Here is a 27,337-nt window from a genome sequence, read left to right on the forward strand (position 1 = left end):
TCAGTCCCTGGGGCTCAGCTTTGCCCTCATCTCCTCTCCGGCATCCAACAGTATAAAAAAATGCTGTGGATACCGTAATAAATGCTTACCTTACCTGGGTCCAGAAGAGGTGGTGGCATGCACTAGGGGTTAATTTCCCACCCCATTCACCTCTTCAGGAAGTAACATTTATTAGGCACCGCTTCATGTCAGGCGCCGGTCAGAAGCTGACATACATGGTTTCATTTTCTCCTTGCTACAGCCCAGTGAGGAGGGAGTGTCATCATCTCCATTTCACAGACAAGACAATTGAGGCCTCAAGAGGCTGAGCCACTGGCCTCAAGTTTAAGAGCTACAGCAGGTCCGTCTGACTCTAAGCCCTGCCCACGGTACCACACTGTGCACAGTAGGCACTAAATAAAGCCTGGGAACAAATGCAGAGTAAGGCCACGTGAGCCTTGGGGGCAGCAATCCGCCCCTAAGTACTTTCCCCTCCTGCCTGCAATGCCACCGTGAACAGCCACAGCCTTTGGTTTCCCGGAGATCTGCTTAATCCCTCTTGGGTTTACTCAGAGGGTCGACAGAGTAGGGCTCTGGGGCTGGGTGGAGAGAGGTGGGGTGAAGGAGCCCTGTTTGCACCGCCCTAGCCTCATCCAGAAGAAAATGTTCTGAAGACAGAGGCACATCCTGGGCAGGTTGGTCCTGGCTGGACCTGGGTGTTGCTGCTGATGACAGGACTGGTGGTCTCACTGAGACTAAGGAGGATGCACAGTGATGGGGGATGGGTGGCAGAGTGGTGGTGGCCCGTCTCTGACCCTCTCCTCTGAAAGAAGCCGCTGGTCTCATGAGGAGCCTCCGGTCTCCTGACTCAGGCAAAAGCCCCTTCTCCCAGACTGCCAGCTATAGCATCATGTTGGGTGGGGCAGGCGGATGGGCTAAGGGTTCCGGCTTAGACCTAGAAGGATCTGGACCCAGGGATTGATGTCATGGACAGTCCCCAGCAGTCCCTGTACTTGATCCAGAATGAGCTGGACTTACAGGGAGAGCTGAGGGCAGCCTCAGGCAGCTGGCTTCCTGGGGCCAGAAGGAGCCTTGGAGGACACCGGCCCATAGCACAGACAGGAATCTTACATCTAGGGACCGTGTGTGTTTGTTTTAAACCAAAGTTTCCTTCCAGTTGCTTTTAGAAGCTGTTTGAGAGTTTCACTGGGGCTTTTGTAGCCAGAAAGGGGGAGTGCAGCTGGGGGAGGAGGGGGGGACAAGGCCCTGAGGCCCCTCCTTGTGACACTCAAGAGTCAGCTTTTCCCAAGGGCATCCATAGCCCTGAAAAATTCTCTAGGATAAATAAGGCCCATTTTCAAATTAGTAAATTTTGAGAAAGCTGCCCACACTAGCCCCTTCATGGGCAGTCACAAAGCACATGACCACATCAAAGGCTCTGACAAGTCCCGCAGCTAAGAATGGCTGTTCACACTGATTTAACCTGGTGTTTCCCTCTCACTTGACCATAGGTACTTTGAATGGGGAGTCCGAGTTACTCTCAGTGAAACACGTTCTGGGGCCTACCGGGGGAAAAGGAATCTCACTTAGATTTCCGGAAGCCCCTGAGAGACTAGGTCTAAGCTCCATGTGCTAGATAGAGCCTAGGAACGGCGGATAGTGTGGGGTGAAAATAATGATTCCTATTATGGGGTGGATGTAGCCCCTTCAGCCTTGAACAGAAAGTTCGAGGACATCTCAAGGTTGAGAAAGCTTGGAACAGGAGAAAGTCTCCCCACCAATCCCGGGGACAGATTCTGAGTCTCCCCCTGAGCAGTTTCCTGCCTGCAAATACCTTCCCACCTGCCTGCAATTCCTCTATTAGCCAGGTATCCCTTTGAGAAACCAAGTTCAATCTGTTCTCAGCTCACACAGGGTACTGTGACCCTCAAGCTGGCAAGGGGCCCCTGTAGGAGACTGGAGGGAAGAGAAAAGAGGGATAGTACAGAGGCAGGAACCCCCCCAAAGCCCACCATTTTGCAACTTGAGGGGAATAAGGAGGCAGGTGCCTCTTTGGGACTTCTGGGGCAAGGAGGACTGGTTCAGGAGACCCAGGTGTCCGGGCCCAGGCCTGGCACTGTGTCCTCTCTTTGGGTCCAATTTGTCCAGGGACTACAAGTCCTGTCTCCTCTGTCCGTCCGGCCTCCAGGAGCGGCTGCTGTTAGATGCCCACGGGACGCACCATCATGCGAGTGGCACGCAGCGAGTAGCCGGGGCCCTGGAAATAGTGCCAGCGGATGCCGTTCAGCTTGCGCACGTGTTGGCGAGCCGGGTAGTAGATGCCGTTGAGGTTTGAGAGGCCGCAGGCGTCAAACCACCACCCTGGTGGAAGGGAAGAATAAGCTTTGGGGAATCGCGGGCTCACCAGTGCGGTGAGGGCAGCCCCCTACCCCAACCACTAATCAGGCTGTAGCCTTCCCCAGCAAGCCAGCTCAAGGGAGATGGGGCTGGGTGGGAGTGGGTATGGCAGGTGGGAGGGGGTATGGCAGGTGGGAGGGACTCCCAGACCCTGGGCGCAGCCTGGGGCCTCTGGAGGGTGGCACTGGGCTCAGGCTGCCACTCTTGCCCCCGCCCCCCTTCTCCCTAAACCCTCTGTGTCCCTGTCTCCTTCCCTTGCTGTCCTCTTTCCTGCTGCCTCACAAGCCTCCATCTCTCCCTTTCCACGGGCTACGAATGCTCTGCAGTTCTGAGTCTCTCACACCCAGGGTTGTCTCTCTAATGGTCTCTGTCTGTCTTTCCGAGCCTATCTCTCACACACTGTGCTCCTCTGTCTTTCCTTGGTCTACATGTCTCTTCCCATCTCTCCCTTTGTACTCTGTCCCCCTGTAGCTCTGCTTCCACTGTTCTGTCTCTATGTCAGTTCCAATGTTTCTCTGTTTTCCATCTGTCCCTGTCTCTGTGCCTCAGGAGGTCTCTCCTATCTCCTGCTTATGGGTGGGTGGGGCTTCAGTGCACCCTGCACTCACCTGCAGACAGCATCTGGGCGCACTTGCACAGGCAGTTGTCATTGTCTGCGTCGCGGGTGCTGAAGTTGGTGCCCTGCAGGACCAGGCTGCTCTGGCGCCCCGCTGAGCCGCTGTACCCGCTCAGAGAAAGTCTGGAGGCCACCCGGAGGTGGTGATGGGAGAGGGACTCAGAGTCAGGTTGGGACTGGTTGAGGAAGGGTCTCTGCTCTGGTTATTCTGGGAGGGGGAGCCCCAGCCTGGTGTGCTTAGGACATCTCCCTTCTGGATTGCCTTCCCTGCCTTCCCTGCCCCTTTAGGGACAAATCACCTACTGTGTTCCCGGCCTCCCTCATCTTGCTGAACCTGAGTCTTGCACAGGAGAGAGCATGGTCATGAAAATAATAGTAAGGACAAAGGCTAACGTTTCTTTAAACTTAATCTACTATGTGCCAGGCATTGTTCAAAGAACTTTACATGGGTTAACTCATCTCATTTAATCCTCACAACACCCAATTAATCCCATTTTAAAGATGAGAAAACTGAGATTCCAAGAACCAAAGGAGCCTACCCAAGGTCTCAGAACGAATGAGGGTGAGAGCCAGATCCTAATGGAGTGGGGCCTGACTTGGGAGCTATGTGCACTTTCCTCCCCATCTGACCATCTGCAACCCCAGCTCTGTCACACCTCCCCCATCCACCTACCTCCTCCAGGAAGCCTTTCCTGACCACACCAACCCACCTGGATCTGTGCCCGGGCTCAACCCCCAGCCCTGTGATATCCACATCTGCAGTCAGCTGGGGAGGGTTTATATTCCTCTGCCAGGCTGTGAGACCCTTGTGGGCATGTCCAAGCCTATTAGGAGATTACGACCATGAGCTCTGAGGGCAGAACACCTGGTCTGCCACTTGCCAGCTGCGTGACCTTGGGAAGACTGCTTCACCTCTCACCTTCAGTTTCTTCATCCGTTAAAACGGTAATGATAGCATAGTAACAGTGAGGACCTCATTTGGCTACTGTGATTCTCCGACTTCAGTGTGTGATGGGTGCAGAGCTGCTTGTTATTCGTCCCTGTGTCCCCGGCCCTTGGTACATGGCTGGCACAGGCTTCCAGTGAGCCTGGTTGGAGATGGTTGAGCGCTTGTAGCAAGGGAGGGGCTGCACTGGTAGCTGAGGTGGGGAGCCAGTTTGAGAGAAATTATGAAGGGCCTATGGGTGGAGGCAAGTGGACACCAGAGGCAGCCAGGACAGCTTGGGGAAACTTTGGTTCCCTCAGGGCAGATCCTGGGAGATGCCCCAGTGGGATCCAGAGGGAACGTGGGGCCTGGGTATGTGGCCTGGCTAAGTCCTTGCACCTCCCACCGATGGGTTCTGTCTGTGGTGAGGCAAGGGCTGGCCCTCAGGTTCAGATGGCTGTGGCCAGCCCATGAGTCCTATCTGTGCCCTGAAACATGCCACCCCGGGCATGTTTGTATTTTGTACAAACATGCCACCCCTACCACATGACTAGAAGTGCAAACTGCCCTGCCAAGAGGCCCATCGGGCCAGGGGCTCCCTGCGGTGGGGTTAGGCAGCTGGCCCACGCACTCACATGGCTCCAGCTTCTCCTGGCGGCCATTGAAAGCTCAGTGATGTCAGTTCAAGGCCAACCTCAGGGCGTAGGCTGAGGTTTGGGGTCACATTCAGACGGGGGCTGTGTGGAATCAGGGTTAGACAAAGCCGATTGGTCTCCTGGGGTCACTCCAGCAGCACTGGTCCTTCTACTGTCCCCAAGTCCTTGGCTCAGGCTCTGCCGCTCTTCTCCTCCCCTGTGGGAGCCAGCATGGGGCTCCGTGAACTCTGGGGAACACCCAACTCATGGGCCAGGAAACCCCACTTGACCCATTGTTCCGATGTACATTGAACATGTTAATGGCCCAGGCCTGGGAACCGAAGCACATTAGTCTCTGGGGATCCCCGAGTTAGACATACATGGTGTGTCTTCCACGTGTCTGTGGATTTGTGCATGAGTCTATGTATGTGTCTGTAGTGTGGCCATTTGGATACCATCTTCCTGCTTGTGTGTGTACGTGTATGTGTAAGCTTGTTTTGAGTTTGTGCTGGAATATCTATTGTGGGTCCCAGGGTGCGCTCTGGAATCTGCCTTTGTGCCTGGGATTGTGTGTGTTTACCCGTGAGGGACATTTACAGGTGTGTCTGGGTGTGCGTCTGTGCTTGTTTGTGCAGCTATGAATTTGCGTGAGTTCGAGCTCTGCGTGTTCTCCAGGGGTATGGTGAGGCCCTCTACATGGGCATGAGTGTCTGTGTCTTGCACTTGCAATCACGTTTGAGTGTGTGGCCATCCCTGGGAGGCAAGTGCCCAGTGTCTGTGTGTGCCTGGTGTCTTGTCGCTGCCTCCCCACCCCTGCCTGTGGGCCACTGCCTCTGCAGGCTTATTCATGTGCCCTAACAGGGCTCCAGAAGCCCCCATTATTGTGACTGATGAATAAGGGCCCCCCTCCGGCTCCCCATGCCCATGCCCCAGCTGCTGATGGCCCTCACTCAGCAGCATATCAAATTCACATATAAGAGCTTGGCAAGGGGTTCCAAATTGCACACACATGTACATGTTTGTATAGATAGACATACATAACAGAAATATATACATAGATGCAGAAATATTGTATTTCTTTCTGAATTTTATTAACACTTCCCATATGCTAGGTGTCTTTGCACAGATTACCTCAATTATGACATAAACGCTATACTTTACAGATGAGGAAACTGAGGTACAGAGCGGTTAAGTAACCTGTCTAAGGTCATGAAGCCAGTGAGTAATAGAGATTCAAACCCAGGCCATCTGGCTCCAAGGCCATGTTCTTTAGTGCAATGAGATACTTCTCCCAACATTGCTTCTCCAAGAAAAATACAGATCCTGGACTTAGGGCCTTGGAAGTCGCTACTCAAGAATTAGGTCAGGGAGACGAGGCTATGTGTGTAGGAAAGACTTGGGAGGCTCCCCCAGCTTCCCCTTATGCACTCACCATGTACCAAACACGGGATGGGAGCAGCCATGAAAAAGTGGGCCTGGTTCCCGCTCATGCAGAGTGGGCCAGCCAAGGGTGTTGAGGGCTGCCTGGGGGACAGCAATTATAACATTATTTGCTGAGCCCTTTCTAGGTGCCCAGCACTGTGTAAATACTCTATGTGCAGTATCTCATTCAAGCTTCCACACACTCTGCATGCGGTCGGTACATGCAGGGCACCTGTTTTACAGACGAGAAGGTGGAATGACTTACTCAGGGTCATTCAGGAAGATGAGGATGGAGTGAGGACTTAAGCCTTGGCGTTGGTGGTCAGTGGCTTAAATAGGAGTCAGCAGGCTGTTGTGGCCAGTTGCTGGTCAGCTAGGGGACTAGGGGGGTGTCCAGCTCAGTCCTGCCTCGCCCTGACCCAGTGGATGTTTCATTTAGCTCTGGACCTTTAAGGAGGAATGTTATCAGATTGGGGTGGGTCCCATAAGATGGGACGTCAGAACCACGTAACTGGAGGAACCAGGGGCATTTAATAAGAAAAGGGGGGTGGGGACACATCACTGAAAGCCCCCCAGAGGAGGAATTAGGGATAAAGTATAGGGGGGACACAATCATCAGAGATCCTTTGGGAGGAAATGACCTCCTCATCAGTGGAGGCAATGCAGCCCGGCTGGACGATGACTGTGGCGGAGATTCTAGCATCACATGAAGAACCAGACGACATGTGAGGTCCTTTGCATCCCTGTGACAGTGAGTCTATGAATTTAATTCTGTTCTGGTTCAAAGATAGCCAGGACCCAGGCTTATCTTCAAGATTCCTGAGTTTTTCAGAGAAGCAACATCATGTAGTAGAAACATGGTGTTTTGGCAGCAGTCAGACCTGAGTTCAAATCCAGGCTCTACCTAGCTTGTAACTTTGTGTAGGGGACGCAAGCTCAGTGCCTCAGTTTCCACATCACTAAAATAGGTACAGCAATGCTTACCTCAGAGTGTTGTGGGGAGGATTAAATAATGTGCCTGGAACATAGTAGGTTCTGAATAAATGCTCACTCCTTTTCCTAAACAGAACCAAGAACCAGGCTGAGGGAGGGGTGGGAGACCTTGATGATTTTATAGTACTCGTATGCTCATATTTAAGCTCATCCTGCTATTAAGAAGTAGAGGTATAGAGAAGCCAGAACCTTGATTCATCTAAGTTCCAAAGTGAGCTACAGCAGAGCCAAAATGAGCCCAGGGACCCTTCCACCTCACCCTGAAGCATAGGACAAGCTGGGTAAGTCACCTCTTGCCTTCTGGGCCTCTGTAAAATGACTGCCTTGGGGTGATTGACCTTGGAAGGCCCTTTCCCACTCCCAGCACGGCAGCATCAGCAACATTCTCTCCACCCCACCCAGTAGCCAGGAGGTGCTGAGTGCTAACCAGTCGCCTTCAGATTCCATGACGTACACCCAAATGGGGGACAGATGGTAGGAACAGGAGACGCCCAGTGGCTGACCCATAATACAGACTCGGTAGCCACTAGCCAAGGGATCCCAGCCCACCCACCAGCCTGGGCCCCGAGCCCACCTGTACAGCTGTCTTTCGCTGCCCAGCTGGAAATGCTCATACTGGGCGTAGGCCTCGTTGCCTTCCCAGTCTTGCAGCTCCACACGCAGAGAGTAGGCTGCCCTGTTAGTGAGCTGGTGCACCACCTCATTGCCTAGCCAGTGCTCTCCGGCTGGGTTGCCAAAGCCCTAAAGGGGAGGAGAAGGTGGGGGTGAGAGAGGAAAGAAGGGGAGGGTGGGGGTGGACTACATTTTGACATGGGAGGCTATGCCCCTGGCTGAGCTGGGCTTCAGGGTCTGGGGCCACTGATCCAAAACCACTTTGCCTAATGATCAAATTCATCAAGTAGTGTGGGCAGGCTTGGGAAAAGGAGAACCCTTCACCTCCTAGAGCAGAAAGACGAAGACTTTTGCAAATGTGAAAGCCTGTCAAATATAATTGAATCACATGTCTATGAAGTTCTAGAATAGGCAAAACTAATGTATATTGCTAGAAGTCAGACTAGCGACCTCTTTTGGGGGAGTATTGATGGGGAGGAGGCACAAGGAGGGCTTTTGGGGGCTCCAGAGCTATCTGTAGCTCTGAATGGCGGTCGCTGGTTGGATACATATGTGAATATTCACGGAATCTTACACTTAAGATTTGTGTACTTAGTGCATGTATGTCAAATCTCAATTTAGAAACCAACGATTTTAATCAGCTGCATAAATAATAGAGCAAACTTTGTTCAGAGACACAAAAACCACTGCAAAATTTCAGCAACACATAAATGTAAAGCTAATAGCGTTGGGAGTCATCGGTGTCCCACAGTGACAAGAAACCAATGCCTCCAGCCAGAACAATAATTCAGCACCAAGGACAGGGGCACACCTATGCCCCACTACCCATTTAGTTAGGTTGTGGCCCTGATTAGCTTAATGGTTAATAATCAGGACTCCTTTGTGTATTTCTGCCTCTGAGCCCCCTATATCTCTTTGCTATTTTAATGACTGCTTTAAACCCAACTGGCTCAAGAACACTCGTAGCTTAATTTGGTATTTATTTTTAAGTCTTTTTCAAATGGACAGCAAGCAGACAGGCAAAAATAATATTGCTGTATTTCCTTGTGGGTGTCTTTTGCTTTTAAATCTTTCTGTGTCTTTGAGCTTTTAAGTCAGCTGGCCCCAAACCCTTTATTCAAAATCTAATTTGAAAAATTGGAAGACAATAGGGTGCTCTTTCTCATCTTGTAAAATGCACGTGGTCTGTGAGTCAGCAATTCCACACAGAAGAATCTCTCCTGCAGACATGCTCACATATGTGTGCAAAGACAAGGAAATTCATTTAAGCAGTGCAGCCATGGATGGTCAGGGGAGATAACTTTTTTCTGTTTCTTTTTATGTATTCTTAAAAAACTGAAAGCAATGTAATATGTCTTATCTTTTCTGAAAAATTGAAACAAAAATAAAGTTAAACTTTCATTCTTAGACTATATGTCAGAACTTGTAAAAAGAAGGTTCAGTTTCAGAGGGTGGAGATCCTAAAATTGAATGTGCATTAGGAAAAATTATTTGAAGGTGGTTGGTTTTAGGCGGGCTGACTTTTTTCTGGGAAGAATTGAAGGCAAACCAGTCCCCTACCCACGATCCACCTCCTGCCCCAGGTTTCAGGGATGAAAAACCCCTCCCCAGGGCAGCCATGTTACCTGTTTATAATCCTTCCAGTTCCGCTGGAAATTCACACTGCCATTCTCACGGCGCTGGATGAGGGTCCACCCACCTCCATTGGCCTCCAAGTCACAGAAAACCTGAGGGAATTGGTGGGATGGGGAGGGAGCCTTTGGAGGCAGCCAGAAGCCAGGTCTGGGCTGTTCCAAGTGTGATTTGGCTGACAGAATCTCACAGAACAACAGAGGAGCCTGGGCATCAAGGAAGGGCATCAGAAAGATCCAGTTCAAATTCCCCACTCGTTGTCATCCTTTTTCTAAAGTGGTGGGCAACTGACGCCCTCTTAGCCTTCCTTTCCTCATTTATAGGATGGGTGTGTTAATACCATAACATCCTCGTGCTCAGTTTCTCATCTGAAAACTAGGGTTGTGAGAATTCAATGAGATGATCTAAAAAACAGAGCCTGGAACATACGAGGCACTAAATAAATGCAGGCTTTTCCCTTGCTATTGTTGGAGGGTTTCTGCAAGGATTAAATGCCTCTAGATGTAAAGTGCCTGGTACACAGTGTAAACTCAGGAAATGCTGTTCCATTTATTGGACAAATGTTTTCTGAGTACTTCCTATGTGTTCACCACATTCGAGGCACTTGGGAAGTGATAAGGATAAGACAAAAAGAGTTCCTTCTCTCAAAGAGCTTATATCCATCACCCTCACATCTTTCAGGCTAATCTGTGTTCACATATTATTTTTCTAGCCAGTTCATTACATGTTCAATGTTCAATGAGGACAAACTTGGTGGCTGGCCCTGGATGAAAAGAATCAGAGATAAGTCAAAGACAAATCAACCCTTGGGGCTGGCTTAGTTTCGAGGAGACTATAATAGTGCAGGCAGACTATTGATTATGAACATCTGGGTAGCTACAAGGAGAACCCCCAAGAAGGAGTCCCTGGGAAACCCTGGAGGTCTTCCTAAAGAAAATGCCATTGGAACAGGGCCTTGGCTGATGATGTGCCTGCCAGGTAGAGATGAGTGGGAAAGTCATGTCCAGTGGAGAAAGCAGCAGGAGCAGAGGCTCTGAGATGGGTAAGGTCTGCTCAGTGAAAGAAGACAGTGGCATCTGTTGAGAGGGTAGCAGAGAGTGCAGGAAGGGAAACTGAGGCCCAGAGAGGGGAAGGGACTTACTCAAGGCATATGAGTCTAAAGTAAAGCTGAGGTTTGAGCCCAGATCTCTTGCCTCCCAGGCCAGCTCTTCTCTCTCTATCAGTGTTCTCAAATTTCAGTCATTCGCAAAACTTCCTGAATTCTACCATAACTGAATTTACTTAATTTCATATAGAATATTTACTTTAAAAATGATATCCCCCCTTTTAAACTTAAATACTTAGACTAAATGTATTTTTAAAAGACATTTCATCAGTACCATAAATGGAAAACTAGTAACACTTACCTTTATTCAGATAATTGAGAAAATAAATATGAAGAATACAAAATAGTATTATGAAATTCTAGCTAGAAATGGAAAGCCTGATCTCTCTTTGTTGAAAGGGCAGTCTGGCAGGTATGTGAGAAATGTTAAAGACAATCTGGAAACAAACGGAGCCATTCTCCTTGATATATTCAGAAGGGTTGAAAAGAAATAGCACAGGGAAGTATGAAGTGGGAAGGCTGGCTAGTTGGTCCCCATACCCTTCCGCTTCTGGGCCTGGCTCCCAAAACCTCTGCCCTACCTACTTCCCCCTCCCCATCTGATAACGGGACCTCAAAGCTCAGGCCAACCTTGGGACCCACTCAGTAAAGGTGGTGGGGCCTCCCCATCAGCTCTGGTCCCTAATTTCCCATGTGGAGCAGAGCCCCCACACCTGCCTTCAACCAGACTATAGAAATAAATTTCTTTGTGTTAAGCCTCTGGAATTTCAGGGTTTATTTGTTACATCAGCTTGCATTGCCGTAGCCAATAAAGAATTGTTTCCTGCTAGTCCATCTTAGAAGCATCTCTGGAGAAGATGTAGAAGATGTATTTCCAACCTTGGGAAATTCTGCTTTGACCCCACAATCTGATCCCTGGCTGGGTAGGGGCTCCAGAAATAGGTCCACCCCACCTTCTTTGGAATCTCAGATGTTGGATAAGTCCTGAAGTTGATGGGGGCAGGGATTTGTCTGTGAGTCCCTTGGCTCAGCACCCTTGGAAAGCCTCAGCCCTTGGGGAGCCCCCTAACCTTCCTGGGCTCTGTCATATTGGCCACGTGGATGGTGTAGACACCACTGGCATTGGCTCCAAAGCGCTGGATCTCTGCACAGTCCTGGAACACCTGCTCAGCGGCCCTCATGGAGCCTGCAATGACACAAAGCAAACACAACTAGAGGTGAGCTAAGCAGAGAGGAAGGGGCCAAGTAGGCACTCCTGCCTGCTCCGTGCCAGGTTCTGGTTTCGGAGGTGCTAGGGACAGAGAGATGACTCAGACTTGGGAAGGTTTCCTAGAGGAGGTGATAGTGAGCCAGGACCAGGAATTGCCAAGGTCGAGACGGGGAGGGTGATGCAGGCAGAGGGAACAGCATACGCAAAGGCTCTGAGGTCCTGGTGTGCGCAGGAAACAGAAGTAAAGGAAACTGACTGAGGCGGGTGGGGATGGGGGGAGTGACGCACGCCACGAGAACAGGACTGAGGCCAGAGAGAGCTCTGGTTGTTTGATGAATGTGAGAGGAGGAGGGCAGAGAATCACCAAGGAAGGAGACATGAGGTTGAGATGGCAGCAGGGGCCAGGTCAGCCTTGAATGCCAGGCTGAGGAGTCCAGCCTATGGAGGAAGAACACTCTGGCCAGAGTGTGGAACAGAGACTGGAGGGAACAAGACCCAAACCAGGGAGGCCAGAGATAAGGCTGCTAGAATCTTCGCAGGGGGGGTGATTGGGGCCTGAACTCCAACGAGATACTTCCTCATTCCACAGACCAGAAAACTGAGGCCTAAACATGAGGTAACTGGTTCAAGGGCACACAGACAGGGTGGCAGAGCCTTCCCTCTCTCTCCAGGGATTTGTCCTTAGAACTCCCTTGCGTGGGAGACCCAGGGTCCCCTCCATTAGTCCACCCCTTCAGCTGGATATCCCTGCAGTCCTGGAGGTGGGCCCCACATTATGGTCCCCTGGGAGCTCACCACTGGCCTTAAGAGCCCATGTTTCTTCCCTCAGGAGAATATTAATGACCAAATCCCACAGGGGCCCTGGAAGCCTCTAGGCCTAGCCTGAAAAAAGTGACGACTGACAAACAAACGACAGGGGTTTCAAATTCCCTTTCTGCTTCCTTTTAGTGGGATCCAATTAGAGGTTTGAGCCGCTAGTCCACCCGAATACAATCTCTAGGTAGGTGGTTATTAAAGGATGAGGCTAAAGTTCCAGATGGATAGGTATACTGGCCAATGAGGACCTAGGAGGCTATCAGGGGCAGGACTTCCTGTTTTGGCCTCACACTTGAACTGGATTGGATCCCAGGACCTAGAGCTGGGACACTTGTTGGATGGAGGCTATTGTTCCTAGATCATACATGAAGTGACTAAGGCCCCAAATCCATCCGAGCTGCGCATAAACATTCCCTGGGCAGAGTCTCCTTGGCCCTAGCTGTCAGCCCCCTGGTCTTTGGGGAACTGCCAAGCATGGGGAAAGGGCTGGCCTAGCAGGGACAGGCCCAACTTTACCCAGCCAAGAGAGGGTGGAGCTGGGAGTTGGTCTCAGATTTCCAGCCAGACTTCCCAAGGCTCTGTCCACTTAGTCAACAATATAGCGATAACAGCAGTAACAGTAATAACAATAAAAGTGAAATATCTACCATATACTGTAGTGTTGCTCAACTAGGTACTGCCAGGGGCAGTTTGGGTCCAGGAGAAATATTTTTGAGGTGCATAACAGTAAAGATGGACTGGTATTGATAGGCAACATGGTTTAGCCCCAGCCTGGTCCCCCTCTGAATCTCTGGGCTGGTAGTTTGTACAGCTTTACCACCTTCTGGCCCTAGGCACTGTACTCAGCCCCTTCACGTGCATGAACTTAACTGGTCCTCTGTGCAACAGGTGCTATTATTATTCCCATTACACAGGTGAGGAAAATTGAGGCTCTGAGATGTTAAATGACTTTGGCTAAGTCCCAGTGCTAGTAAGCTAAGAAGCTAGAGCTTGAACTCTAGTTTATCTCACTGCAAAGATGGGCTCTTCCTCCCACCCACCTCCCCTTGGGTCTCTACTGCAGAGCCCATACAAGGCTCAGCAAACAGACCATGCTAACAAATGCTGCTTCTGATATCGAGCACTGGTTAGGTTTTCTCCACCTGTGTCCTTGTCCTTCTATCCTTCTGAACGCCCTGAGGTGTCCACCCGTTGGCAGCCTCTACCTGCCGAGGACAAAGCAATGCAGAGAGGGGCTGCAGGCTTCCCGCTAAGCTTCAAGGACGCCTGGTTCCTGTGCCTGTCTGCCCAATCTTCTGTTCTACACCTGGTGACTAATCCTCTCAGTTCCTCCATGTAGACACGAAGGAGAAACAATTGCTCTTCCCTGGTGACAGTGCAGCGGGAGGACAGGGCCTTTGGCAAAGGGTGGCCAAGGTGAGGTGTCCAACACAACCTCCCGCACAGATTGGTGAGCAGACATTGGGCCACAGCTGGAGACTGGGTTAGTGGTGAGCCTATGAGGAGAGGTGTCATGCCGGGGCTCTGCGCCCTGGGATGAGCTACAACAAGCCCACACATGGCATTAATTTACGCAGTCTCCCCACCAGGACAATGTACCAGCTAGTGAAGGGTTTGGGTCACTCTGCAGCTCATGGTTTGAAAGATATCCACCTCTTCTGCCCATGGCTTCCTTGGGTCTCAAACCCCTACCCAGCAGGGTGTCTCTGACTTAGATGGAGCTATGGTGCCATCCTCTGTCCCCAAACTGCTGCTAGCCGTATTGCCTGGCATTCGTCACTATTGCTTGAACCCTTGTGCTCTAAAGGCTTTTCAGCCCCCCCACTTCCCCCAGTGGAGATCTAGCAGCAGTAGGAATCCTTTCCTCAGTCTTTCTCACCAGGCCACTCTTCACTCTATGGTTCCAGCTGAACTTCCTAAAACAGTTCTACCCTGTTCAAAGCTGCCCAGTGGTTTTCCACTGCCCTCGGGTTAAAGCCCCCTTCCTCGTCATAGCCTTTCAGGCCTTCCATGGTCTGGAAACTTCAGGAACACTCCTAGCAGAGCCTCTGGAACATAGTAGGCACTCAGCAAATACGCATTTCCATCTCCTTCCCTCAGTGACACACAGATAGAGGGTTGGGCATTTTTGTAAAAGACACGGGCCACAGCAATCCTCTTCATTGCTGCAGCCCCAGCACTGGGCCTGGCACACAGTAGGTACTCACTAAGTGTTTGTTGACTGAGTGATTGAAGTTGGAACCAGGAATGCCTTGGCCACCCCCAGTGGGCTCCATTAGAAGGAGCCAGTGGGGATTGGGGAATGCCCAGGCCTTGCTCTCCCTTCTCAGAAGCTAGGTGTGCCCACATTTCTGCTTGGCAACTTTTGACTTACGGGCAGGGGCATTAAGGTGAGAGAAGTGTTTGGGGGAGCATTGAGTCCAACCTCCCCATTCTATAGATAGAGAAACTGAGACCTACAGAGGGGTGAGGGCAAGTCCAAGCAAGTGGGGATGAGTATAGATCCTGGAACCCCAAATTGTCAGCCTTTGCTGGTGGTGTTCTTGTTATTATCATTACCTTTATTAAACACATGGGGAAACTGAGGCCAACAGAGGGGCAGGGGCATGCCCAAGGTTACTCATGGAGTCAGGAAGAAGAGTCTGGATGGGTTCCTGTTAGGACTGTTGTCATCACCATTACTATTGTTTGCTATTTCTATTTCACAGGTGATGGGAGAGGGTTGGGGCCTTTCCCGTGATGGCTTCCAGGCCCCAGAGACAACGGGGACTGTAAGCAGGGTCTCCCCTTCCTTCCCGCCCTCCTCCCTCACTCGGTACCCCCGCTGGCTGGCTCACCTAGGCCCTGGGCCACGACACGCACCAGGCGCTGCACAGACTCCAGCAGCTGGCGCTGCCGGCGCTGTAAGAGGCTGGAGTTGCTTCTGGCGGCGCGCAGGCTGCTCTCGAGGCCGGCGAGGGCGCCGCTCTGGCGGCCCAGCAGGCGCCGCAGCCGCTCCTTCTCGCCGCGGAGGCTGGCCAGCTCCGCCTGCTGCTGCGTCTCCAGCGCTTGCACCCGCGTCTCCAGCGCGCTGCCGGGCGGGGCGCACGGGGGTGAGCCCGTCGTCCCCACTAGGCATCCACACTTGCACACTTTCCCCTGGGTCCCCAGGGGACTTCGCGGTACAGACTGGCGCTGAGGCTGAGAGAGAGGTAGAGCGTGCAGCCCAGGGTTGCACAGCCCAGAGGTGTGTGGCACAGAATGAGGAGTGGAGGAAAGAGAGACTCCGCCATGGAGTAAGATGGATTTGGGTCCAGTAGAGCAAAGAATTGGAGGTGGGAGGGACATGCGAGCAGCCAGGTAGCCACAATCAAATCCCAAATCTGCTCTTTCTTTGACCCAGCAGTCCACTCTCAGGAGTCAACATCCAGGAAGCACGGACGGGAATGCCCACTGGGGGATTGGTTGTAATAGGGTAAAATCGAAACAGTCTAAATGCCTGACAGCCAAGGCTGGCTGAGTCTGTTCTATTTGGTGACCCTGGAAATGGTCTGGAGCCAAGGAGGTGGAGCCATTTGCACAGAATCGGAAAGATGCTCAATCTTGGAGTGGAAGGACCTTGGCACATCAATGCCTCTAGTCTAACCCCACATGTGGGAGGATAAAAAAGAGAGAAAGAGAAAAGGTATTAATGTAATGCCCGTGCACTTCCAGGAAAAGGCACAGAAAGACACGTGGAAGAACATGTGAAGCCTGTGTTTGTGGAAAAGGTGAAAGAAAATCCACTACGTGCTGTTACTTTTGCAGAACAGGTTTGAGTGGATGGAGATGGAGGGGAAGAAGACGGGGGCAGGTGGAGGGGACTGACTTTCCCTTTCATTTTATAAAGGTCTCTATGGTTTGATGATATAATAAGCATGAGGCATTTTGGTAATGAGTTAAAAAGAAGACGAGTTTTTAAAGAGAAAGAAGCTTTTGACTCAGCTCTTCCACGTTTGACATTTTATCCCACTGGTTTGCTCACATGTGTGTGCAATGAGACATGGAATGTTATTCATTGCATCACTGGTGGCAACAGTAAAAAATTGGAAACCTCCTCCATCCTCCTTAATTGGGAATGCAGAAATAAATGCAGGGATAGCCAGACGGCAAACGTTATGCAGTAGAACAAGAGAGTGAACATGGGATCACGCACTTATAGAACCATTTCCAGGATAAGTGACAAAAACAAACAAACAAACAAACAAACAAAAAATGAGGTACAGAAGAGTGGAATGCTACATTTGGGTTTAAAAAGGGTGAAAAGGAACTCTTCATACATATTTAGAAACCTGGAATATCAGCTTCACCGGCACAGGGATTTTTATCTACTTGTTCACTTCTGTGACCCCTGTGTCTATAAGAGTGCCTGACACATGGCAAAAGCTCAAAAAAGAATCTTTTTTGCTTTAAAAAATACCATTGGTTGAGTGGACAGGACACCAGAAACTAGGCACAGTGGCTGCCTCTGCTGTGGGTGGGTAGGTGGCTGAGGGAGAGGGATAGGAGGGAGAGATTTTCCTGTATGTGAGGTTATGCTGACCCATTCTCCAAACTAAAACAATAAGTCCAGCCCCAGCGGAGGAATTTCCCCTGAACACCAAAGTGTGCTGCAGGAAGAGCGAAAATTTGGGCACACTCGGATTCTAGAATGTTAGCGATCTCCATGGGCCAAGAGCTTATTGATTACGCCCTATGTCTTCACTGATTTCTAGGCACCTTGTGCCAATTCAGAGTGATGGAAAGTGTCCCAGTCCTTGCCCTTCCCCACCTTGGCATGAGGGAATACGTATAAAAAAGTGACAAACTATCACTAACTGCACCCAGATCAGAGGGAGCTGGGTGATCCTTATGACCTTATCTTAACCCAGCACGTGAACAACATCTTGCGCTGTACTCAGGCCTGCGGCTGCCTCCACATGTGGGTTTTGCCTCCTCCAGCATCCTGCCCTTGGCAGTGTTTTCTCCACTCAGCTCAAAACCGAGATGAAATCCGCCTTGGATGTCTATTTGTCTGCCTTAACTGTACCGGTGACTCTTTCTTTCCTTCTAACTTTAAGGATGCTTCCCTCGTGTGCATTTCCTTATAAATGCAGAAACTCCCCACCGGTGCAGACAAGAAACTGATAACTGTGGTTGCTTCTGGGAAGGGTGGATGAGATCAGATTTATTCATTTACAAGTAAGTCAATCAAATTCAAATTGACAGCGCAAATTGTATGGGATGTAAATTGTAGCTCAATAAAGCTGTTAAAATTTACAAAATAAATAAATGGAGAAAGGAGTGAAGGAAGGAAGGAAGGAAGGAAGGAAGGAAGGAAGGAAGGAAGGAAGGAAGGAAGGAAGAAAGGAAGGAAGGAAGAAGAATGCCTGTCTCCTGTCTCCACCTAGTGCTGTGTAGCCAGGCCCTGTGCCTGCCTGGCTGCAGCCCCAGCCTCAGCCCAGCCTGTGTCCGCCTTTACTCCAAGCTTCAGTCCGGTCTCCAACACTGATTTTAGTCCTTATCCCTGCCCGGGCCTAGTCCCAGCTCTAGCTCCAGCCCTAGTCCCCAAATGGGGCCTCACTCCAGTCCAAATCCAGGCCCCTAGCTCTATCCCCAGCCCCTGTCCCAGGCACTAGCCCAAGTCCAGCTTTCCACCCTGACCCAGCCCCGTCCCAGCCCTGGCTCTCGCGCTCAGTTGGGTCCCAGCCGAGCCCTGGCCCCAGCCCCTACCCCAGCCCCGTGCCAGGGTGCCAGTGCCCACCTGTTGCAGCCTTGCAGCCGGTGGAGCTCATGACCCTGCAGCAGCAGCTGCTTCTCCAGCTTGTTGGTAGAGAGTGAAGTCTCCAGCAGCTGGATCTCCATTCGCGACGTTTGGTTCAGGACCTGCCTCAGCAAGCAGGAGGAAGTGGGGGTGGGAGGGCGTACGTAAGCCCTGCAGGAGCCTTGCCCAGCAGCCACCCACTTGCCCACAGGCTCTGCCATTCCAGAAACTTGCTGACCTGTTTCCACCCTCCCAGCAGTTAGTTCCTGTGGTTGTTTATTCACTCACACACTCACTCACTCACTCACTCTGAGCTTCTGATTGGCTTCCTAAGTTTGCTCTTCCTATCACTGCACGTGTCAGTTCCATTCCTCCTGATGCTCAGGCCCCAGGAAAAGTCACTTTTGACCCCCACCTCCAACCCATCAGCAAGTACCATCAGCTCTGCTGTCCAAACGGCTACCTGACCACTTCCCTCACTCTCCACAGCCCCCACTTTGGCCCCGTGACAGGGTCATCAGGGAGGGGCCCTGCGGGGTGGGGTGGGTACAAGCCTAGGGGAGACCCTGATCTCACCCAAGGAAGAGGTCAAGGCAGGATGACCTGGGCTGTGAGCCAGCCTGGCCGGCCACAGGCCCCCCAGTGCCGCCCGCTCACCCTCCGGTACCTGAGCCTCCACGTTGGTCAGCTTGCGGGTCTGGGCAGTGGTCTGGTTTAAGAGGCTGGTGCCCAGCTCCAGCATGGTGGCCGTCTGGTTCTGGACCATGTGCTGCTGTACCTGTGCCAGTTCCGACCTCAAGTTCATCTGGATGTACCTTTCTAGCTGTGGGGAGACCGTGGGCTGAGGTCATGGGTATGGGCTGGGGGAAGGCTCCCGTACCTTCCATGTGTCTCCACGAAGGACATAGAACAACCAGGAGAGAACTCTCTGCCAGGCCAGGTCACCATTACCTCTCGCCTGGACTATTCCAGTAGCTTTCTCCCTGGCCTCTCTGCCTCCACTCTTGTCCCTCTCTGCCCAGTGCATACTCCACTCAGCAGCCAGAGAGATCCTGTTAAACCTAAGTCAAATCACATTCTTCCTCTGCTCAAAACCCTCCCAGGGTTCCTATCTTACTCAGAGAAAAAGCCAAAGTCTGGTATGACTGCAGCTTCCTGCATGACCTGGCCTCCCGCTACCACTCTCATTTCCTCCCTGGGTCCTCTCTCCCTCATTCTGCTCCAGAAGCACCAGCCTCTATGACATCCCTCCAATACAGCAAGCAGGTGCCTACCTCAGGGCCTTTGCACATGCTGTTCCCTCTGCCTGGAAACCCCCCTCCCGCCTCCATCCCCATCAGCATGGCTCACTCTCTCATATCATTTCAGGTCTCTTCCTTCCTACCACTTATCAATCCCCGACTTTATATTATAATTTATCTGTCTATTGCCTGTTTTACCCTTGCGATGTCAATTCTATGAAGCCAGGGATGTGGTATGTCTAGCAAAATACTTAATGAACAATAGGTGCTCAATAAACATGCATTCAATGAAATGATGGAAAAGGAGGAGCAGGAAGGGTCAGAGCATAATCCCCAAAGTCATGGCCATTACCCAGCTTCTTAGGGGAGAGCCAGCAGCAGAAAGTGGAGACACATCTTTCCTAATATAAGAGTTTGCAGGTCCGTCTGCCAAGCTGGACTTTTTATTTTTCTGGCCCTGTTCATCTGCCAAACAGGGCTGATCTGGCCGATCTCCAAGGACTCTCCCAGCTCGAATGTTCTGGGATCCCATAAACTAATGTTCCTTTCTTTGACAGGGCTTCTCTTTTTCCCAAGAGCAGGAGAAGTGGTCTGGCAGTGAGACCAGGATCAAGCTGCAGAGGTGAACAGTGTGTTCTCAGGGCTCAGTGCCCCTCCTCCACTCCCTCTCTATTCAGCACACATGCTGGCCTCTCCCCACCATATCTACTCCCTCCCCCACCCCCGGCCCTGGCTCCTTCCTTCACCCTCTCTCTCAGTCTCCCAAGAGGTCCCACAGGGCATCTCCCAGGGTTCCTGGGAAGACTGGTGCTCCTCAGATAGAGCTGGTGACCTTGGCTGGAGGGCCAGGCTCTGACTGGCTGCTTCCTCCTGCATCTCTCTCCCTTCCTCCATCTCAACTGTCTGCTCCCATCCCTTCCTCCCCAGAGTGCTTTTGAAGGGGCACGTTCCATTGTAGTGCAAGGTCAAATCTTGAAGGGGGCGTACATGAAGGGTGCTGGTATTGATTAGAACAGTGGTCCTAGGAGCAGCACCACCAGGAGTTTGTTAGAAACACACATTTCTAGGTCTTACCCTAGAGTCTACTTACTGAATCAGAAATTCTGGGGTGGCGCCCAGTCCCGCAGGTAATCTTATGCTCACTTAAGTTTGAGAGTCCTGAATGTAGAGGTCACAAATGGGACCGAGGACCAGAGTGACAGCACATCCCAGCTTTTCAAGCCTCTGTCCCATTGGCCCTGTCCTTCTTCCCATACGTCCTTAGCCCCACATCCACCGTCCCCGGCAACACACAAACATGCTCCAATAGCTCCCATCTAAAAATCTGAAAAAATGTATTCTTGGTCCCACAGTCCCTTCCATCTGCATCTCCAAATTCTCTGCTTCCCCTCAGCAACCCAACTTCTTGAACAAGTTGTCTCCATTTTCTCACCTCCATCCCCACCCCCCACCTTAAAAAAGTTTAATAACATTATTGTGGTGTACTTCACATATACAAAAAGAAAAGCATAAATAATAATATAATGAAAGCTGTGTACCATGCTCAAGAAAAAATACAATGCATCCTGTGCACCCCCCGGACTGTCTCCCCAACCCCGAGAGCCCCTTCACTTTTTAACTCACCTTGTTGTGGCCTCCTTGACAAGGCAGGGCCAAGGCACACTTCTGTGTTCTCATCTTACTCTCCATCTCAGCGGCAGGCAACTGAGATGGCTACTCCCTTTTTCTGGAAGCACTTTCCAGATGCACCTTCCCCTAATTTTCCTCCTGCCTTCCCCCATCACCTCCTCTCTTACTCCTCCTTAACCAGGTTCCTACACACTGGGGACTCTCATGGCCCAGTCCTGGGCCCTCATCTCTCTATGCATTCTCTCCCTAGATCAAGGGTCCTTACGGGGGAACCACAGGGTCTGGGAAGAGAATTCAGGGGGTCCATGAACTTCAGTGAGGAATAGATTACATCTTTTGTTCACTAACCTGTAATTAATATTTGGCATTTCCTTGAATTATGAGCACAGGCCACAAACTCCAGGTAACCCCTGTACAACACGGCATCCTAGAACACAATTTCACTCTAACACGGTTTGAGAATTAGAAAAATCCATGAACAACACAGAGCGTAATAAGAGCTTTTAAGAGCAAAAAACATCTCATTCGAAATTAGGGAAATCCCCGAACATGGAACGCAATAAAAGCTTAGCAGCGATGACGAAAAAAACATTATTTAATACATATTAATATGTTATACTTTGGGTGAAAATTGCTTCAATAAAGATATTTCTCTTAATTATAAAAATATAGTAGTATTTTTTTAAATTTTTGGAACCTAACCCCCTTTTTTTTGTACTAGTTCTTTGTTTCGTATAACACGGATTCGCGTAACACGACATTTTTTAAAGGAACCTAACAACCGTGTTATACTACCTGTATAGCATTATTAGCCGGTCCTATGACTTCATTACCAATGGAAATCACACATAATTTCATATCGTAACACAGGTGTGACAGCATCTTAAAATATTTTTTTTGCTCATTATAACTTCGAAAGTATGGACATTGTCAAACCCACCACTGGATAATGCTACTGCTAGAGCACAGATTTAATTGTATTACTTTGATTACGATTGCAATGTCACTGGGTGTTCTTATGCTCTTATTTTTTTGCATTTAAAAGTATTATTCTGAAAAGGGAACCATCAGCTTCAGCCAGGACCAGATGCCAGTGTCCGAGGCTCCAAATACGTCAGGTCCCTGACACAGGTGTTCCAATTGGTTATAGGACTTCCCATCCCTCTCCATGCTGATGGAGCTGTCTCTGTCTCCCACCCAGACTTCTCCCCCGAATGTCCCACCCACTTGTCAGCAACTCAAGCAAAAGCATTCAACATGGAACACTTGATTCCTCAGCTCCCACTGCCCTGGTCCCTGAATCCTCACCCCATTCTCCTTTAGTCTTTCCCCTCTCAGTATATGGCCCCACCCAGGTCTTAAGCCCCAAACCCAGACCTCATCCTTGACTCTTTTATTTTCTTACCTGCTTCATTCAATCCACTAGTAAGTTCTGGCCACTGTGTTCCTATTGCGAGTTTCGAATCAGTTCACTTCCCTTCACCCCTGGCCAGGCTACCATCATCGCCACCCGGCAGACTCTCGTGTTCTCCCCACCACGCTTCTGTCAGCCACTGGGGATTCTAATGTGTGACTGGCCAGGGAGCACCACGGTGGATGAAGATAAGCAGAGCTATCCTGAGGCTGCTCTTGGACTTTCCCATGAGTCATGAACCTGCTGGGACCTGGTTAAAATGCAGACTCCTAGGCCCTGAGCTTCTGTTCCGCGCTGTCAAACAGCAAGTTCATTCCTGCAGTGAGAACTTCGCAGACACCTCTCTCAAACTTCTCATTTGCAGATGAACAAACTGAGGCCCAGAAGACTTGCTCAAGGTCACTAACTGGAGGGCTAGGTTCCAAGACTCCTTGCTCAGGGGCTTCCTCAGGTCAGCAGAGCTGAGTGGTGGGCCCTGGGGATAATTTGGGGTCATCTTGAGTGACAAGAACTCCCTCAGCACCCTTACTGGTCTCTCACTTGTCCTGTGGCTGTAAGAGGCTGGGTGGGGCAAAGGCCACCTGCAGCTGGGGCCCATCACCCAATTTGCCACACCCGCCCACCAGCATGGGCCCTGGAATGGGTAATCCAGACCAGATGGGCCCAGTATGGCCAGGCTGGGGCTCTGGTGACTAAGAGCAGTCTGTATGGCGGGGCTTGGGTCTGGCCCAGGGCTGAAAAGCCAGTTAGAAGGATGGAGGAAGGATCCCAATGCAGGAATGTACCTGGGATGGGATCTGCCAAAGCCTCCCCGCCCCCCATTGGACCTGCCCCTTCTCTGTCTCCCCCAAGCTGGCAAATTCTCAGGGCAGAGATGGGTAATGCAGGCCTGGCCTTCCAGCACCTCTTCAGCATCAGAAAAGAGGCTGATCTTTGGCCCTTGGGCTACCCTCCTTTCCCTTTGGCCCTGGGTTTGAGTTCTGGCTCTACTTACTCCAGCTGTGGGTCTCTAGTAGCTGAGGGCTACATTTCTCTGAGCCTCACTTACCAATCTGGGGATATGGGAACAGTAAACCCTGGTCCTTCATGTGGAGAGGGCAAGGTTTGGAAAGGGCCTTGAATAAAAAGAGTTTTGACAGGCAGGAGCTGGGGAAGAAAGGTGTTTCAGAAAGACAACAGCTGAGCACCCATGTATGAGCAGACTCAGTAGCCAAGGAGCTCTTCTCAAGCGTGCTTTTCTCCTGCATTATTTAAATTAAAAAGACCTCAACTGGCAAACAGATAAACAGCTTCAGTCCATCCATCCAATGGACTCTACTCAGCAATAAAAAGGAAAGAACTACTGACGTACATAGCAACATGGATGAATCTCAGATGTATTATGCTGAGTGAAAAAAGCCAGACTCAAAAGGCTACATCATAACTTTCTGGAAAAGTCAGAATCTGTGGTTGTCAGGGGCTAGGGTCTGGGGGCAAGGACTGACTACAAAAGGACACAAGAACTTGTTGGGGTATTGGCAATGTACTATATCATCATGGTGGCGGTGGTTACATGACTGTATACAGTTGTCAAGACTTGTGGAACTATATGTGAAGAGATGAATTTCACTACCTGTGGAATAAAATACAATAAAAACAAACCTACCAAAACAAGGTTCTATGAAACATCCCATATATAAATACATATCATAATTACTGTGCTCCCTCAAACTAATCCCTCGTTCTCTGAGTTTCATGTATATATTCACTCAGCAATTATTTCTTGAGCACCTACTATGTGCTAGGCACTGTCATACTGTGTTTCCCTGAAAGTAAGACCTAGCCGGATAACCAGCTCTAATGTGTCTGTTGGAGCAAAAATTAATGTAAGAGGGGCCGACCCGGTGGCTCAGGCGGTTGGAGCTCTGTGCTCCTAATGCCGAAGGCTGCCGGTTCGATTTCCACATGGGCCAGTGGGCTCTCAACCACAAGGTTGCCGGTTTGACTCCGCAATTCCCACAACGGATGGTGGGCTGCACCCCTTGCAACTAAGATTGAACATGGCACCTTGAGCTGAGCTCCCAGACGGTTCAGTTGGTTGGAGCACATCGTCTCAACCATAAGGTTGCCAGTTTGACTCCAAGGGATGGTGGGTTCTGTCCCTGCAACTAACAACTGGCAACTGGACCTGGAGCTAAACTTCGCCCTCCACAACTACGATTGAAACGACAACAACTTGACTTGGAAAAAAAATCCTGGAAGTACACAGTGTTCCCCAATAAAGTCCTGTTCCCCTTCCCCAATAAAAATCTCAAAAAAAAATAATGTAAGACAATATACATTATGTTATATATATTATACAATATAAGACATATTAATTTTTGCTCCAAAAGATGCATTAGAGCTGATTGTCCAGCTAGGTCTTATTTTCGGGGAAACAGGGTAGGTACTAGGAAATCAGGAATGAACAAAACAGACAAGTTATTTGATTCTAGTGCACATCCACTAAATCCCTCAGTTAAATTCCAATAGTGATGAGTGCCACGAAGAAAATAAGAGGGCATAATGAGTGGGGTCGGGGGCAAGTTTAGCCAGAGTGGCAAGATTGATGGGAAAACTAGTGCCTTAGTTTTCACATCTATTAATGGGCAAACAATCCTGTTTCGTAGACTTATTGTAAGAAATAAATGTGATAATTCTCTCAAAGCACGTAGGACAGTGTCTGGCATACAGTAAGTGCTCAGTACATACCGGTTATCTTTCTTTATCCCATGCTCTCTCTGGGAGTCCGAGAATATTTTGAGTTACACTTTACAGAGGAACCAAATGATGCAGGTGGCTGCCCCAGGGCCCTATAGCTGGTCAGTGGCACCAATGGGACATGACCCCTTGATCCTAGTTCAGCCCAACTCAGATTCCACAGCAGGGTCCATTCCAGACATTTCAGAGCTGGCTCTGCGGTTAAGCAACCGCTTAGAGGCCAGAGGTGCAGGCTCAGGGGACAGACCTAGGGCCTGTCTTCTCACATTTCCTGCCCAAGGAGAGAAGAAGGAGAGGGTCTGTGTACATTCCAGCCCAGCCTAGGTCTGGGGCCTGGTAAGAAAGAACCAGAAACACATGGCCCTGCCCCAGTGGGATGGCCAGGCCAAGCTGCTCAAACAAATAAAACTGTCTCTCTGGGGGAAGCCTTGTGAGGGGCCCCTGCGGCTGCTGTTCCCAGACCAACCCTGGGCTGAGGGCATCTGTGCCAGCCATTTCTAGGCTTCCTTCTTGGAAAAATAACCTTATTCCTCCAAGAAGCAGATGCTGTCCTCCCACCCCATCCCCAGTCCCAAACAAAAAGCAGCCAGCCATGGGTTTAGGAAATCAAACCCCAAGAGATTTGATTCGGCAACATTTCTTGTTTGGATAACCGAAGGCTGAAAATGCCAGGAATTTACAGGCAGCCTGGGGCGGCTGGGGCAGCTGGGAGTCCCCAGCCAGTGTGGGAGGGTCTCAGGCTTGGCCAGAACCCCAACCCTGTGCTCCCCGCGGGATGTGCTTTTGACCCACATCCAGCCAGGCAAGGCCTCACCACTGCGAGGCTGAGGGTCCGAGTTCTTCTGAGGTTTGATGTCAGGGACCCGGAGTGAACAGCAGAGGCTGAGGACAGTGCCAGGCTAGGAGGCTCCTGCCCAGCCCTCCCCTCCCCTCCCCTCCCCTCCCCTCCCCCTTAGCTTCGGGTACAGAAAGAAGCCCCAGCCAAGCAACCTAGCTGAAGGCTGGGGACTGGCCATTGGGTTGGTTTGTCCTTCGGCGTGGACAGACTGTGTGGACACCCAGGAAGGTAGAGGCGGGGGTGGGGGAGAGGGTCTAGTGGTTAGAGAAGAACCTATGAGAGTGACAGGGAGAGATGCAGGGAGACTCCAGCCGGACAGGAGAGAGAATCAGAGAGTGACAGAGACACGTACATAGTTAGCAACCACAGGGCTACCGTGAGAGCCCCAGCAGAGAGACACAGAGATAGAAAGCGAGAGAGGCAGAGATAGACAGGGAGATAGAGAGGGCCAGCTGGTCACTCCTTGTCTCTTTCCGTCCTTCATTTTGCTCCACCATCCGACATAGACCTGCATTGTTCATCTCTTTATGCCCCTTTCTCCCACTACTCCAGAAGGGGACCTACTGCTCTATTTACTGTTGTATCCCCAGCGCCTAGTGAGGGCCTGGCTCAAGGTAGCACTCCACCTATCTCTATCAGATGAATGAATGAATGGCAATTAGGGAGTCAGGTTCCCAGTTCTGACCCCGTCCAGTCTTGCTGTGTGGCCTGAGGCCCATTCCAGCCCTTCTCTGGGCCTCATTATCTCAATCTGTACAATTCGGAGACAGAGGTCCCATAAGCCTGGCCCTCTGTGCCCAGGGAAGGCCTCTGGGATGGACGCTCCAGCTGCCAGTCACTGCCCACCATGCCCCTCTGCAGGCCCAGGCCTTACCTTCTGCAGCCACAGTGTGTTGTTCTCTAGCACCTTCTCCAGCTGTCGCACACGCTGGGTCGGCCAGTCTCCTAGGTTCAGTGCAGTGGCTGGTGAGTCCCTTTGGAGGCTGTTGGAGCCCCTGAAGGCCTCAGGCTTTGGTGGGCAGGGCTCAGGCTCGGGCAACACAAAGGTGTAGCTGCATTGGCCATGCTGGACTCGGTGTGCCCGGCGACGTCCACCTGCCTCCTGTCCCCTCTGCTGGGCCACAGTCATGGTGGCTACAGTGAGAAGGAGGCTGCCCAGCAGCATGGCTGGCCGGGAGAGCATCCAGGAGACGTGGTGATGTCGAGGGGTGTCCGGTCAAAGCCCCCAGGAGCTTTGTCTGCCCACCGCCCTGCTCTGTGCCCAGGAAGTACCCACCGTGGCCAACAGCGTGCAGGCCAGCACCGCTGCTACAGCGGCAAACCCCTGTTTGGCCAAGCTCCCTGCCAGGCGGCTATTTATACTTGTTCCAAAT

General features: G+C 50.9%; 1 protein-coding gene across 1 annotated transcript; it reads right to left on the reverse strand.

Moving 5' to 3' along the window:
- Positions 1-149: 149 nt before the first annotated feature.
- ANGPT4 (angiopoietin 4) lies at positions 150-27,337 on the reverse strand. The gene is made up of 9 exons (XM_081034736.1): positions 26,839-27,337; positions 18,771-18,926; positions 18,104-18,225; positions 15,180-15,412; positions 11,387-11,502; positions 9,205-9,306; positions 7,542-7,708; positions 2,985-3,115; positions 150-2,340 (listed from the first exon to the last, which is right to left on the reverse strand). The coding sequence occupies exons 1-9, from the start codon at positions 27,145-27,147 to the stop codon at positions 2,180-2,182; spliced, it is 1,497 nt and encodes a 498-aa protein (XP_080890862.1). The 5' UTR covers positions 27,148-27,337; the 3' UTR covers positions 150-2,179.

Source organism: Rhinolophus hipposideros (genome assembly GCF_964194185.1).
Source record: "Rhinolophus hipposideros genome assembly, chromosome: 22".
NCBI lineage: Eukaryota > Metazoa > Chordata > Mammalia > Chiroptera > Rhinolophidae > Rhinolophus > Rhinolophus hipposideros.